Here is a 14,722-nt window from a genome sequence, read left to right on the forward strand (position 1 = left end):
ATGAGGTCATCCTGACAGCCTGCCTAGGATCAATAAATCTGTCAATATATCCACTTCAGCTACATTAAACCACTCTAGCCATGGCTCCATCGACCTAAGAACATAAATCCAGACAATTGGACACAGAGGGCCTTTACTCTTCATCATACAAGTCCTCTGATATCCTAACCTCACCATCACTGCCTTTGAGAGAAATGATTGGACTATAGAACGGAGGACGAGGCAAATGAATCATGTACATGGATTCTTTTGTGGAATTTCAGGGTCTGTTAAGTCAGCTGCCTATAAACCTGATGTGTAATAACTTAATGTGTGCTCACAGGATGGGGGGGGATTTACCTATAGGCTATGAAGGATCTGATGCACTTTAAAAGGGACCACTTTAACATGAACCTACAGTAGACTACTGACAAGACACAGATATCAACATTAACATTCAGGACACAGGTGACTGGTATTAACTGAAAAAACAAGCAGTTTACTGGGAATTGCATAATCATTACAATCAATGAGCAACACACCCTCAATAGACAAATCTTATTTACAGCATAGGTTACTTGAGATGTACAGTAGGATTTATGGTTGATTATATAACAGTTACTAAGCAACAACTGAGTTGGATTGCGTTTCATCACATGATTGAATCCCGACTGGATGAAGTCAGAAAAGTGCTTATCATATGGCCGTTTTGATGAATGCTCATCACAAACTACAAAAATACATACAGATGAATGCGAGCTGATAACTGATTCAGCAGTATTCAATCGCCACGACAACTTGAGTGAAAATGAGTGATCAGAGTTGCTGCTGATGGCCTCCTACAGCTCAGGAAGTCAACATCCATTCATGGGTACCTTCACGCCAGCAGTGGGCCATAAAGAAATCAAACCTCAGGCAACAGTGACCTTATCACCACTCCAACCGCCTTGCCACGTCACAGCAGAAACAAGGAAATCAAAGTTAAGATTCTCAGTTGTTATTTAGTAAGAAATGATAACATCTACAATTAAAAGACTTTATTACAGTATACTGTTCAAGTAAAATAAAATGTGCAATTCTATAGTTGCAGCATATAAACAAAAACAAACATGAACATTCAAAAGTAAAAGTGCACTTGCAGAAGGAGACACACTATCACACAATGCCAATATTTTATGAACCATCTGTCTCTTGATATCCTATACTATCTCATCTTTGCACGACTCACCATGTTTTTTTCCCATAAGTGTGTTTGCTCACTTGAGCTTAAAACGCACAGGTTTGTCTGGGAAGACATATGCTAACACTTGAGAAACAGGCTTTGCAGGAAGTTTGCTTTGACCTCCCCTTGGCTGGGTCAGTGTGACCTGCTCTCAGTGGTTCAGACCGAAGCAGTGCCTTTGACTCAACAGTAGGCCGGGAGAGTTCAGGGATCTTTTTTTAAATTTTTTTAACTTATTAGCTCGCAACCTCATTCTCCTCCAGCAGCACCACAAACCATGCTGTCAGTGTTAGTGCGGAAAGAGGAAACCTCGTTTTGGTGGAAATTCCCTGTTTCTCTCTGGGGGCAACACAGGGTCTGTTCTAACGAGAAAACATCTGGGGCGGCTCGGCAAACTCAATAATATTTTGAAGCTGCTTCTTTACTTGACAAAGAGAAGTGAAACCTACTTGAAAGGTTAAAAAGCAGACTTTTATCAAGGCGCTCAACCTTGCATGATTAAGTACATTAAGAACTTTAAGCCTCTATGAGGGAACTGAGTGGGCAGTATAAACGTTTCCCAAACATGGCACCGAGGCAAAACCAACTGTGGTTTCCTATGACGTCCTTTATATACTAAGTACAGCATGAATTAAAGGGAGGTCAAGAAAATGGAGCACAGTGCCAGCAGGAGGAGTGATTTGCAAAGATTGTCTTTTCTTAACCTTCCACTCTTATACGACCAGAGACACTGAGACTTTGGGAACTTTGGAGGAAACTTTGGAGGAAAATAAAGAGCAAAATCTCTTTTTTTTGTGCTTTAAGCCTGAACCACAGGCTCGTCTATGTGGATGTAGAGCGGAGTGACTGGACCATTCCCTTTGACATTTCAGACATGCTGACCAGGAATAACATACTGTAGATCCACAATGTCAGGTATATTACTATGGCCAACACTATGTCATAGTGCATTTAAATAAAACCAAAAAGTCAGATGACTCAATATAACGCACTTCTCTGAGTGACTAAAAGAATTGGGCTCTACATGTGGGGCTGTATGACTTTAAACATCTTAACTTCACTTTAACTCACCGATTAGCTGCTTCCATTTGGATTGGGAACAATTACTGCAGAAACCTTTACAAAGATTTGGATTATACCTGGTTTTCCATATTTCTACAGAGATTCTAAACCAAAATCTTTTCACTTTATTTTACTTATAAGAGGACACATTTAGACTGTTTATCACTATCAATGACAGGCTGAGTTTATGGAAAGTACAGTTAAGGGACTCAAAGGATAATAAAAAGCAAAAAAATATCAATGGGGGCTATACGAATGTTAAAACTCAAAAGCGCTGACCAAACTAATTATGAATGATATCTGGACAGGCTGAATGATAAATATGCGCAAAATTCACCAATAATAATTTACAGACAATGATGTGCAAACGTAGAAAGCATGTAGATGTTACTAAAACCAGAATTAAAAGCACAGCGATAAAACAACAGTAGGGCAGCCCATACACACAACCCTTGACTCGTCCTTTTCCGGTAACTAACTGAGAAACCATATTTTTTAAGAAGAGGGTTCCTCTTCGTTATGATCCGAGCATGTTCACACTGAGGGATTTCCCTGCCCAGACACAGCGGCAGAGGGGTTGCAGTGATCTTCATGACCACTCATCCAGGTGATCCGAGGTGTGTGAGACTGCAGAGAGGAGGGTCCCACACACCAAAAAACACCTGGAGCTGCGATGTGGGAATGAAGGGAGACGAGAAGGTGATCACTGACATGCCCTTATATTAATACCTAATACTGAGGCAAGTTAGAGACACATTTCAGGTAAAGTCTATTATTTAAAAGTAGCAGTTACTACATGCCACTGACCTGTAGGGGGCGTCCTGTCTGTATGGGCCTGTGGGCTGAGGTGAGGGTGGGGACGATCCCTAGCAATTACACTGCTGTTTATTCTGTGTGGTGGTGCCTCTCGGCTGTCGCAGCTGCCTCAATGAAGCATCTCCATACTGGATACCTGAACCCATCCTCTCTGGATCCAATTCACCTTTGAAATGAACCATAATGACAAATGTCAGCAGGCACAGACATGTACACTAGACTAAAGGCAGATCCACAGGGCTTCATGCCCTCAAGCAAAGCACAGAGGTCATAAGTAAAAAAACAAATATGCAAACGGTCTGCTTACTCTCACAGAAACGCCCAACTCAGACACACCTCTTCAACAAATAAATGAGAAAAGTACCTGAATCTATCTTGTTGAGGATGATGCGAGCACATTTCAGGAATCCTTCCTCGACATTCTCCCCTGTCAGAGCACTGGTTTCCAGGAATATCAGCTCTACATAGGCAAAAAAAAAAAAAGCAGCACACATTTCAAGGTAGAAGAACAAAAAAAGACACAAGGAGAAACAAAAGACAGGATGGGCAGGCATCCATTAGGAAAAGCAAGCATACATAATAAGACAGACAAAAAGAAATAAGAATAAGAAGAGAGAGAGAGACATGTGTGTAATGCAGATTTAAAAAACCTTTACATTTATTTATTTAGCTGACGCTTTTATCCAAAGCGACTTACAATTGCTATACATGTCAGAGGTTGCACGCCTCTGGAGCAACTAGGGGTTAAGTGTCTTGCTCAAGGACACAATGGTGGATGGGTCAGTGGGGAATTGAACCCGGGTCTCTCACACCAAAGGCACGCATCTCATCCACTACACCATCACCACCACGTTGATTTAGATTTAACATGAGTTACCGTTCTCCTGAGCAAAGCGCGACGCTTCCAGGAAGGTCACCTCTCTGTCTGCATCCAGGTCTTTCTTGTTGCCACACAGGATAATAACAATGTTGGGGCTCGCCAGAGTCCGTGCATCTGTCAGCCAGTTGGTTAGAGCATTATATGTCTCCCGACTGTAAGACAGGACAGGAAAGAAAGACAGGTAGAGGGGACACAACGGCTAGTTTATTGCTGGTGGTGAAGATTCGACCTGTCACACGTTAAGCTCTTGATTTTTTTTTAAGCTAATGATTTTCCCTGTCTTCATAGCCTCATGGGTACAAGTGACATTCAAATTTTGTGGATGTTGGCGAGGACTGTACAGGCACGCGTGTGAACATGTCCACCTATGAAGACACCCAGCGTAATATAAACACAACTGTGTTTGCATCCACAGTCTGAAAACTTACTAGCAGCAGGTTATTTCCGTTCAAGGAGAAAATACTCTAAATGCTGCCCAGATCGTAAGTACCAGTATCTCAGATGTATCACAAGGACTTTAGTTTGGTTGGTAGGTAAAAGAGAGGTACTCTAATGTGTGTAAATGACTAATTAAATAAGTAAAAGACTAACTTTGTAACTTGATTATTTACTAGTCAGAGCAAGTTACAAAGTAACTAAGTACAAAAAAGTATCAAAAGTATTCCTTCTGAAATGTTAAACTAGTCTGTTTCACTACTCAACTGTCATGTATGTGTGTGTATGTAAAGTCTGTGTGTAGATACACTCACCGGCCAATTTATTAGGTACACCTGTTCAATTGCTTAACAGAAATAGCTAATCAGCCAATGACATGGCAGCAACTCAATGCATTTAGGGATGTAGATGTGTTCAAGACAACTTGCTGAATTTCAAACCGAATGTCAGAATGGGGAAGAAAGGGGATTTAATTAACTCCATCTTGATGTCACAATCCCGGGCTGGTCTGAGTATTTCAGAAACTGCTGATCTACTGGGATTTTCACACACAACCATCTCTAGGGTTTACAGAGAATGGTCAGAAAAAGAGAAAATATCCAGTGAGCGGCAGTCTGTTCTAAGTTCTGTGTGTAGCATGAAGGGACTGCAAACTTTCTTGTTGTTATACAACCTTGTGTCATATAATGCTAAATAAACTACTTTGTACCTTGCACCTGGTGCAGTCGTATAACTTTCATAGAAACTTCTTAGTGACCAGTCACTATGGAGACAGGACCCTGGTGTCCATTGGAACACATGGCCAGTGAGGTGATCTGAATGATGTTCAACAGCTGCCTTAACAAACAAGCCAAAGGATGATGTCACTCCTCAGCCTCAAGCTGATGGGACCAAGCGGCTCAGCTGATATCTGATACTCTCTCTCAACTTTTTCCCTGTCCATCTTCCTGCTAAGCTTTTCACCTGTGAAAAAGTGATAAATGTCTCCATCTCCCACTCACTCTCTTGTTTTCCACCCCCCCCCCCAAAGTTTTCTCCCTCTACTCTCCCTGTTTTCCCCTCAGGTGACACTTTCTATGATGGACTTTTGCTTTACCAGCTGCTGCAGCCTGCCAGAGGATGCTTCTATATTACAGCTCCTGACACTCTCCACTCCAACTCTTCCTCCACAAAAGCCCATACATTCTTACAAACACAAACCGTATTACATTCCTGTCTCTCTGCATTACTGCATTCACTCCATCTTGATGTCACAATCCCTCTATTGCAACCCAAAGCTTATGAAATATAGGTGTGCGAGTATTCATATCTCCCTGTATGGGTCCCAGTGCATAGTCATTAAATTTCTAGAGGCGGTATGGGCACACATTATAGTTTATATACACCATACAGACTAAAAAGAATGCTCATAAAAATAAAGTGAATAAAGTAAAGTGAAATATGGGTCAGTCAGTTGCAATTTCAATTCCAGATCCCATTTCAACAGTTAATTGCTGTGAATGTGTGGTAATGTGCTCCTCTAACTGCGAAGTTGTGTTTTGTGTATATTTTGTTTTTGTCACTTAATGAAGAAGAATTGTCTGGGAGAAATTTAAGGAATGTAAGTAATGTGCTTATGTCTATATCCCGCAATATGAAGAACATCAGTTATAAATGTTCATTTCTAACTGAGATAATTAATTCTATACTGTAGTCTGTGTTTGATTTTATTACTGTATTATTGTATAAGTAAGCACATTGTGAGCATTGTACAATCCAGAGTCAAATTCCTCTTATGTGTACACATACCTTGCAATAAAGCTGATTCTGATTCTGTTACACAAAACACACCATTTGTAGAAATAGAGAGGGACAGTAAGTGCAGTGACTGTTTTACCTGGTAATATCATAGACGAGAAGCGCCCCAGCTGCTCCTCTGTAGTAGCTGCGTGTAACCGAACTGTGGAGAGAACGCAGGAATCTTGGTTAAAATAATGCATTCACAATATCAGCTGGTGAAATCTGGCTAGGGAAGGTGAATGAGAAACTGTCTCTTGCTTTTAGCTGCCATCGTCAGCCAGGCAGGTAGTTACTCTAATGGAGCTGCTGACAGGTATGAGGCTGTGGCATTACCACATGCAGCTGGGGGTAACTGTTTAAAGCTGGATGGTGCCCTAAGGACAGCATGATTGCTTAATAATTCATGATTTACTTGTATTTCTAAAATGTTTGCCAAACCCAAAGCAGGGAATATTATTACCGGAATCGCTCCTGCCCAGCGGTGTCCCAGATTTGCAGTTTGACCGTCTTTCCACCGACGTTGACCACTCTGGAACCAAACTCCACGCCGATGGTGTGGTTGGAGTCCTGTTTAACTGTAACAGGAACACAAGAGAGAAGACAGTGGACAAGGACAGAACGTGAGATAACAGCACAGCACAACAACTAACTTCAGCTAGGGCTGGACAATAAAACAATAACAATAATTATCACAATATAATTTTTTGCAATAACAATATAACAAATGTTCAATAAATGTTTGATTTTATTCACTTGAAACATACACGAATTAGGACTTAATTTTTCTTATTAAGATGTTTATTCTGTTGAGGAAAAAGGACTGAAAAAGGTTTTAATTAAATTTACTTAAAGATATTTGTTGACAAAGATTTTATCATAAATATTTTGAATGTTCTATCTCAGATTTGTGATGTGATCCACTGTTTGGCATCAAGTGTTGACCATAAAGAAAAGTTTAAACCACAATTAACCATTAGGTTTCTTCAACTTTCACTCAGGAGCATAAATCAGCCTTTAAACTTGAAAGAAAAAACTATTTGATACATTGTGATAATTATCGATACTGAAAGATATGAAACTTTTTATCGTGATAACATTTTTGGCCATATCGTCCAGCCCTAACTTCAGCACAGTTGTTGTCGTTAAATGTCATAATGCATTTTTTCCTAGACAAATTATGAGGACACATTTCCATCTAACCAACAGGCGCACTTTCAACTGTGCTCCCTGACTTGCTAGCTTACTTCTCTACATCGTTATAGTTTTTAAGTCCAAACTGAACGAGTTTATACGGGACACCTGTGCAATTTAATGCAATCCAACAGCCCTGCAATAAATCTGAAGTTTATGATGTTCGATTTTGTTGAAAAAGAGAGGTATGTTCTATATTCAAGTAAATTTTTAAGGTATTATTAGTGTTTTTTTGATTGCACTATATGGAAAGTAGGGCTGCACAATATATCGTTTTAGCATCGCCATCGCAATGTGCCCTTGCGAAATAGTCACATCGCAGAAGAATGCAATGTCAAGCATGTCGAATAAGCTCAACCCCCTCAACCTTTTTGCTGATGTATACAAAAGAAAAACTTGCATGGTTCTCATTTTTCATGACTTTTCTACAAAAGAAATCTGTCTGATGTAACATAATTTAATCCGATTTAATGGTTCTTGGATAAACAAAGTTTGTTGCTAATGAGCGACAAGCAGACTCTGCATGCACAGCGACCAGCAATAACAATGTTGTTTAGCTGTCGTCAACAACTTGAAAACCACCTAAACTGTGGATTTGGTTGCAAAAAGAAAAGAAACTTCTGTAAAGCACTCAGGGGGTTGGTGTATAGCTGCTCTTTAATTTATTTTTATCATTTAGTTAAAAAATATGTTTACTGCATTAATGCTCAAGAAAGGATAGTTTGCACTCAAAAAGCCTTCAGACCTACCAAGTCACCCAATAATTCTAGGATGCTTATTTCATTTCAAATAGAGCATTTGAAGTAATCTGGTGAAAATTCCTCTATTTTTTCATATCGTAATATAAAATATTGCAATGTTAGTCTTTTCCAATATCGTGCAGCCCTAATGGAAAGCGTTATGTTTTAATGTAATTGCCATTTACCCATAAAATTCAAGGCTGAGAAGAAACTTTTTTCAGAGTATAAAAACATGTGTTATATTTTGCTGGCTCAATAATTACCTTCTGTGTATGTAAGGAATCTGGACAGACACACAATTCAAGTCAATGAATAACTTTCTCAAGTGGAACTTTTGTAACCTCACAGCAGAGCGAGAGGGTTTATTTGATGTGTGTTGCATGAAACAACATGTGAAATCAACAGCACTAATTTCATGACCATGAGTGTAATAATACAATTATGTTTTCACTCTTATGCAAGCCTGATGTGACTAATGGGCTTTAATGAGAGAAAACTTACACTTGTTTTCAATAAACTGGTGGAGGAGGCAGGATTTCCCCGTCCCAGCACTGCCAATCACCAGGAACTTAAACAGGAAGTCTGAAAGCAGAGGAGATGACGTAGAGATCAATGAAACACAAACGTCAGGGGAGAATCTGAACCTGCTGCTCTTTGTGTTTCCATCCTCAGAGACGATCCTCCATGACACAAATACGTAATAATAACACATGTCATTACAGCAAAGCCAAAGCTAAAGAGTTATTGAACATAGCTTGGGTTAACCGACTTGTGCAGGGATTGAATGACCACAACCAGCTGGTTGTGCAGATGTTGTGGAGAGTGGGCCCTTGCTCTGGAGAATACTACCCAGCCCACGCAGATGATGCAGAGCTCAAATGACTCGGGGCCCCTGACATGCGAGGCCATCCGCAGTACAGACAGCCTTTGTGTGCTGTGACCCAAGATAGTGCAGGGGGCATTTACATACGTAGGCTGTGCTGCCATTTTGACTAGACCCATGGGATACAAAACCATGTGCTGATTGAGTAGATGAAAAGTGCGTGTATATCATAGACTGTATATAAAAAGGTGTATACGAGTCAGAATCTTAAGTGAGTCTGTGAGTAATGCATAGAGAGGTAGTAAAAGAAAAACAGGAAACACGAGAGTGATGATGTTTTCCCAAGACGGTAAGAGCAAATAATGATTGCAAACTCTCCTCCAGAGAGCCTGCTTCACTTAGAGTCTGTCAGACAGTGTGCAATTTCGGTTTAAGCTTTAAGCGCTGGTTGTGCTGGCAGAAGTGCTGGCCTGGCAAATGATTAATGACTACTGGTGAGATTACCAGCCAGGTGAAAATCCTGTAAGTATTGAGCTCCACGAGGTCAACAGAAACCATAGTTATAAAAAAAATAACAGAAGCGGATTAAATTGATCTTTGGCTGCTGTGTGACATTTAAACTTATTATGATAGTGCTCTTGGAGCCACCTTTATCGGTCAACACACCACCACCGCTGCCAGCCCAGTTTATGGTGCACCTTTGTTTGTTGAAGCGGGTGTTTTCTCAGGCAACACAAGCTAGAGGTCAAATTCACGGTAACAGAACTGCTAAAGCAAAGCGAAGGTGCTTACAAGCATTTAGCCTACAGTTTCCTTCTGCAACAGCAGTCAGCGTTACATCTCAAGCACACATTGTCACTAGTCGTGACAGCAGAACTGACAGAATCAAAAGCTAACAGCTCTGTTTTAAAAGCTTGCCTCAGCTTTTCAACATCTTCCTAGACATCACATATTCCCATGCGAGATCTGCATACAACAATCAAGCTGTCAATGTGTCATAGCAATGGGGAGAGAGGAATGTGGTGCTACCCTCTCACCAGCAGCCTTTCAGGCTCTTGTATTCTTTAAACATCTATATTAAATAACATGAGGTAACAGACTAACACTGTTATCTGCATTAACGTACACTGTGACAACACTTAACACACGCAGGCCCAGATCTACCTACGGTTTATGTATCCTTTTATCTACTGACAAAGTGCGCAGGGCGTGTGCACTGCATGAGATGGTTGCCTTCCTGCATCTGTGTACTCCGAGATTAGATTAAATTTCACTAGTAATAAAATATGATACACAAAATGTCAAGTGTAACAACAATGGCCAAAATAAATGCCAAGCAACACAAGTGTGTTTGTTTTTTTCTATTATCTAGTATCTATTCACATATTGCCTACATGGAGCCACATGGACCATGGGAATAGGTTAGCTTTAAAATCATTTTTTCATCTAATAATTTAATTTACAATAACTCTGCTCCCAGTTTACTGCTTTTTAAAAACTGCCAGAAAAATATTTTCTATTTTTCTTATATAAATCACATTCAGTAACTTTACAAGCAAAACTAATGAAAGCGTCCCATACTGACCAAAGACAAAATTAATGAAACATTTAACCTGGTCCTGTACTTATTGTATTCATAATACTTTTTGGCAATTCCACCACCAGCCCTCCAGGAGAGGAGACAGCACGGAAGACAGACAGAAATCAATAAAAAGGCTATTATAGCTACCATTAGCGCTGGCACTACTTAAATACTACCTGCTGGGATACATTTTTCATACAGGGAATGCTGGAGACAGGGTCCAAGTAGAAACAGCTGGGAGAGAGAGCGTGTGTGAGAGTACAACAAAGGATGCTGGTGCGCCATTTCAAAACAACTGGGTCTACTGTGTCAGGCCTATTGTGCTACTGATACTATCAAGCAAAGGAACTTATGCATCATATAATAATAACAGTCAGTAGTACTGGTGGTCAGCCATAATGTCAATGCTTGCAGACAGTTTTTCCTCAGCCGCTTTGGTACATTTCTCAGATCAGAATTGAAAAATTTAAAACTCCTTGTTCTACCTCCACATCATCTAGTCACTTGTGCTCATCAAAAAGCAATTTCTTATTATTTTCAACAAATTGCAAATGCGTTGGCACATTCATGCAAATGATTACGTACAATTGTCTGGTCTTTCCTACGTTATCAATTGCTTATGTCATGTTGTTTAAAATGTATTATACTGGTTCTCTGTTGAACAGTCTTTCCAAAATGTCCAAAACCTCTAGGCATTCATTCATTGCATAAGTTATTACATACAAAAAGTTTGAACAAGTTGTCATAATGTGCCACTCGTCTTTTCTATACATTTCTATTAAACTTATGTAAATGTGTCCTGAATTGATGAATTGCTTTCAGATGAATCTATACTCTCTGAGATAATGAAGGAGAATGTGTGAAGCGTTAGATCTACCAATGATCAACAAGTTCTCTAAAATAGCTCAGAAGTGAACCTTTAATTGGCAGGCATATATAGACAGAGCACAACACCAGCCTTGTGTATTTTCAACCACTGTCATCAAAACCTTAGCCATAGTTTTTTATCAGAAACTACTTCCAGAACATTGCTGTATTGACAACATGGCTGAGGCTTTTGACTATCTTTTCTGTAAACAATGACACAAGGACTTGTCATCCTGATAGCGCTGACATGTTCACTGACATAGGTATTTATAAATACAATCTGAGTGATAAACAAAGGATTTTGTGCAAGTTGGTCTTTTGCAGGTAATCCATTTTGTGGTTCTGTCTGAACGAATTGTTTCAAGAAATGCATTAACTGTTTTGCAAATGTTAAGGATGACAGGACAACCGTACCAAAGCGACTGAGAAAAAATGTAACTTGTAATGTAGACTGTCTGAAAGTACAGACAGAAGTGAAGCTACTTGGTTTCAGGATGGGAGTAGATGTGGTAGAGACCACTGACACACCTGACAGCAGCTGATCTGCAGGTAACCAATGGATTATAAACCACAGCTATCTTACTTCCTCATATAGCATAGTAGCAAATAGCTACCTCTAAAGTAACTTAAAAATACACAACACTGTAAGACTGAATGCAACATTCTTGCAGCTTGCAAGGTCACCCAATCTGCTTGAAATCCCAGCTCAGATTACCTCAGCGTCTACAAACGCATTCTACATGTATCGACACGTTACTGTAGCTTCGTGTCTCAAGTTTGGCCAACTTTTACGTGGAGATGTATTACCATCTGTTTGCTAACGTTACTAACCCGTTTAAGGAAGCAATGCACTCCGCCAACGTAGGACAGAGGCGCCAGCTCAAGCACACGAAGCACTTAAACTATACCACTTTCTTTGAATGAAATATCAGCAGGAAACGTTGGTTATCAATATTAAAACCCATAGACAGACAGTGAGGTGGCAGCCAAACTAAGCTAACCGTGTAGCTAGCTAACTAGCAACGTTGCTATAACGAGCCAGTCTGTCACATCACACCACGGAGCAGCAGTGTATAAGTTAACGTTAACAGCTAACGTTAGGTTAGCAAGCGTGGAATTACAGTCTTCCGCCCTGGACAAACGTACCGTATGTCTCGGACATGTTGACCCTCGCTGTATGAAGGACTCAAGCTGGCCTTTTTACTGTTCTCGTGGTATTGGGACAGCTGTGTGTTCGATGGGTTCACACCTCTATAGGGTGTTTATCTACGATGCTAGATGTTTCCTTTCCTTCCTAGCTTTTTCGCTCCGACCACAACCAAGTACGGCGGCTGCGTGCTACGTCATTAGTCGTCTAGAGTTGCCTTCGCGTGTTGTTGGCCATGTAGGAATTTTGAGTAAACATGACAAAGTAGTGGGAAAAGTTGGGTTTTCTTTTTAATCACATAACTTTGATGGGTTGTTATTTGTACATGCCTGATATTTTTGACTATGTGTCAGAAATACCGGTAACATCCATATAGATCAAACAGAACATTTTATCAAATTAGCTGTTTCATTTCTGTATCATTAAAGTCGCACTTGTATTCTTAAGGCTGTCAAAAATGTGTTGCTGTCAATTTCTAAATAAAGCAAAAGATACCAAAAGGTTTTTGTACTAAGGTTCCTATTTTGTTTTGCTGTCAAGTCATTTTCAGTGCTGAAAAGAAAGCTTTAGCTAAGCAAGGAAGAGTTTGAATCAAAGCAGTTTTTATTCAGAAAAATGCTAGTCCAGTCAGGTTGTGTTGATGATTCTGTTATTTATATTACGTTTTAAAATTCAACATATTGATACTGTATTTCTGAAGTTATATACTGTATGTCTGCATGTGCAACAGCAAGCCACAAGATGGCAGGCAAAGATAAAGGGACTTTAGGACTGGCTTTTCTAGAGCAGTGGTTCTCAAAGTGGAGTCCAGGGACCCCTGGGGGTCCTTGAGAGGGTTTAACAAAAAGGAGAATAATTTATTTTCACTGTAATTCCATCCAAGTAACACAATGACTGTTTTGGTCACACTTTCTGTAATAAAACTTCTAAAAGCCAAATCCTATCAGACGAGAAAATATTATTAAATGGGGGTCTGTGGTCTAATTTGTGTGAGTTTAGGGGTCCGTGATGTTAAAAAGTTTGAGAACCACTGTTCTAGAGAAAGCAGAGTTGTCTAGACACCCCCCCCCCCTCCCCCATAAATGTAGTGTAAGCAAGCAGATTACTACTTTCCCCTGGAAATAATTGCTCAAAGTCTTTTGAGTTCTTTTTTAGAGGAATGAGGAATGTTTTCTTGTTCTTTGCTTATTCATTCATCACCTTTCCATACCTGCATACATATACACGCACACTCACACAGAGCCCAGGGTGTGGAGTGCAGGGCCGCCCAAGGGCAACAGGTGATAAATTGCAGAGCCTTCCACTCTGCTATCTGTCCTAGTTCCTCCCTGTCTTTGTTCTGCTTTGACAGATCCACTCATCCTCCCCAGCCTTGTTAAAAGCTCTTTTCACTAAGATTAAAGACAGAAGGAAACACAAGGCTCAGCGTCGTGTGGGGGCACGGATGTTTTCCTAAGGTGGGCTACAAGAAAGACTGGCCTCAAAGGTGTGCAGCGGGCAGAAAGAAAAGAGGGATGTTTTTTTGCTTCCGTTAGGTGCTCTGCTTACCTTTGAGGTTGTCTCAATGCGCATTGTGTTTTTGTTTCTCGTCTTCTTTCTTGTCCTCTCGCCCATTGCAGGTATCATCATCAGAGCAGGTATTTGTTTGGACTGCAAGGCAAACAAGGTGCTTGCGTGTGTCTGTGTGTGGGTTGTTTGGGGATTTTAACCTTGGACTATCCTGTTACTAACAGTTCAGGCAAACAGCAGAGAGGCCTGCTGGATTCCCATGCTTTTAGAAAGATGCCAAACAGCAAATATCCATGATGGAGAGGGGGGTGTAGAAACAGAAATAGGATCTCTTTTGTGGCCCATCAGAGATCAAAACAAGTGTGTTCACGATGAGCACATTGGGGGAAGCCCCTCATAAACCCAACAATACTCACAATGTTTACAACAAACAATGAGTTACTTTCCTGAGGATAATATGAGTGAATCACATCTTCAGACAGGTGAGCTCTGCGGCTGGCTGGCATCGCTGAAAATATCAAGGTGTTTGTCACAACATGAGTCACTGGCCGTACAGTAAAACAGAGGGATGCCTGACAGCCTGCTGTTTTATATACAGACACAAAGGCATTCTATGAAGTAAGGGCTATTAAGACACACAGTGGTATAAACATAGCCATAAGGTGTGGATGCATTAATGAGTTGAAACAA

General features: G+C 40.3%; 1 protein-coding gene across 1 annotated transcript; it reads right to left on the minus strand.

Annotated features, from left to right (window-relative positions):
* Positions 1 to 452: 452 nt before the first annotated feature.
* rab4b (RAB4B, member RAS oncogene family) lies at positions 453 to 12,702 on the minus strand. The gene is made up of 8 exons (XM_038692847.1): positions 12,523 to 12,702; positions 8,606 to 8,686; positions 6,634 to 6,748; positions 6,271 to 6,333; positions 3,957 to 4,111; positions 3,444 to 3,539; positions 3,071 to 3,245; positions 453 to 2,931 (listed from the first exon to the last, which is right to left on the minus strand). Exons 1-7 carry the CDS (start codon positions 12,536 to 12,538, stop codon positions 3,130 to 3,132), a joined length of 642 nt encoding a protein of 213 aa, XP_038548775.1. The 5' UTR covers positions 12,539 to 12,702; the 3' UTR covers positions 453 to 2,931; positions 3,071 to 3,129.
* Between the last annotated feature and the right edge of the window lie 2,020 nt (positions 12,703 to 14,722).

The sequence above is a fragment of the Micropterus salmoides genome, unplaced genomic scaffold (genome assembly GCF_014851395.1).
Source record: "Micropterus salmoides isolate LMB-PRFRI ecotype aquatic unplaced genomic scaffold, ASM1485139v1 Ms_hic_scaffold_3, whole genome shotgun sequence".
NCBI lineage: Eukaryota > Metazoa > Chordata > Actinopteri > Centrarchiformes > Centrarchidae > Micropterus > Micropterus salmoides.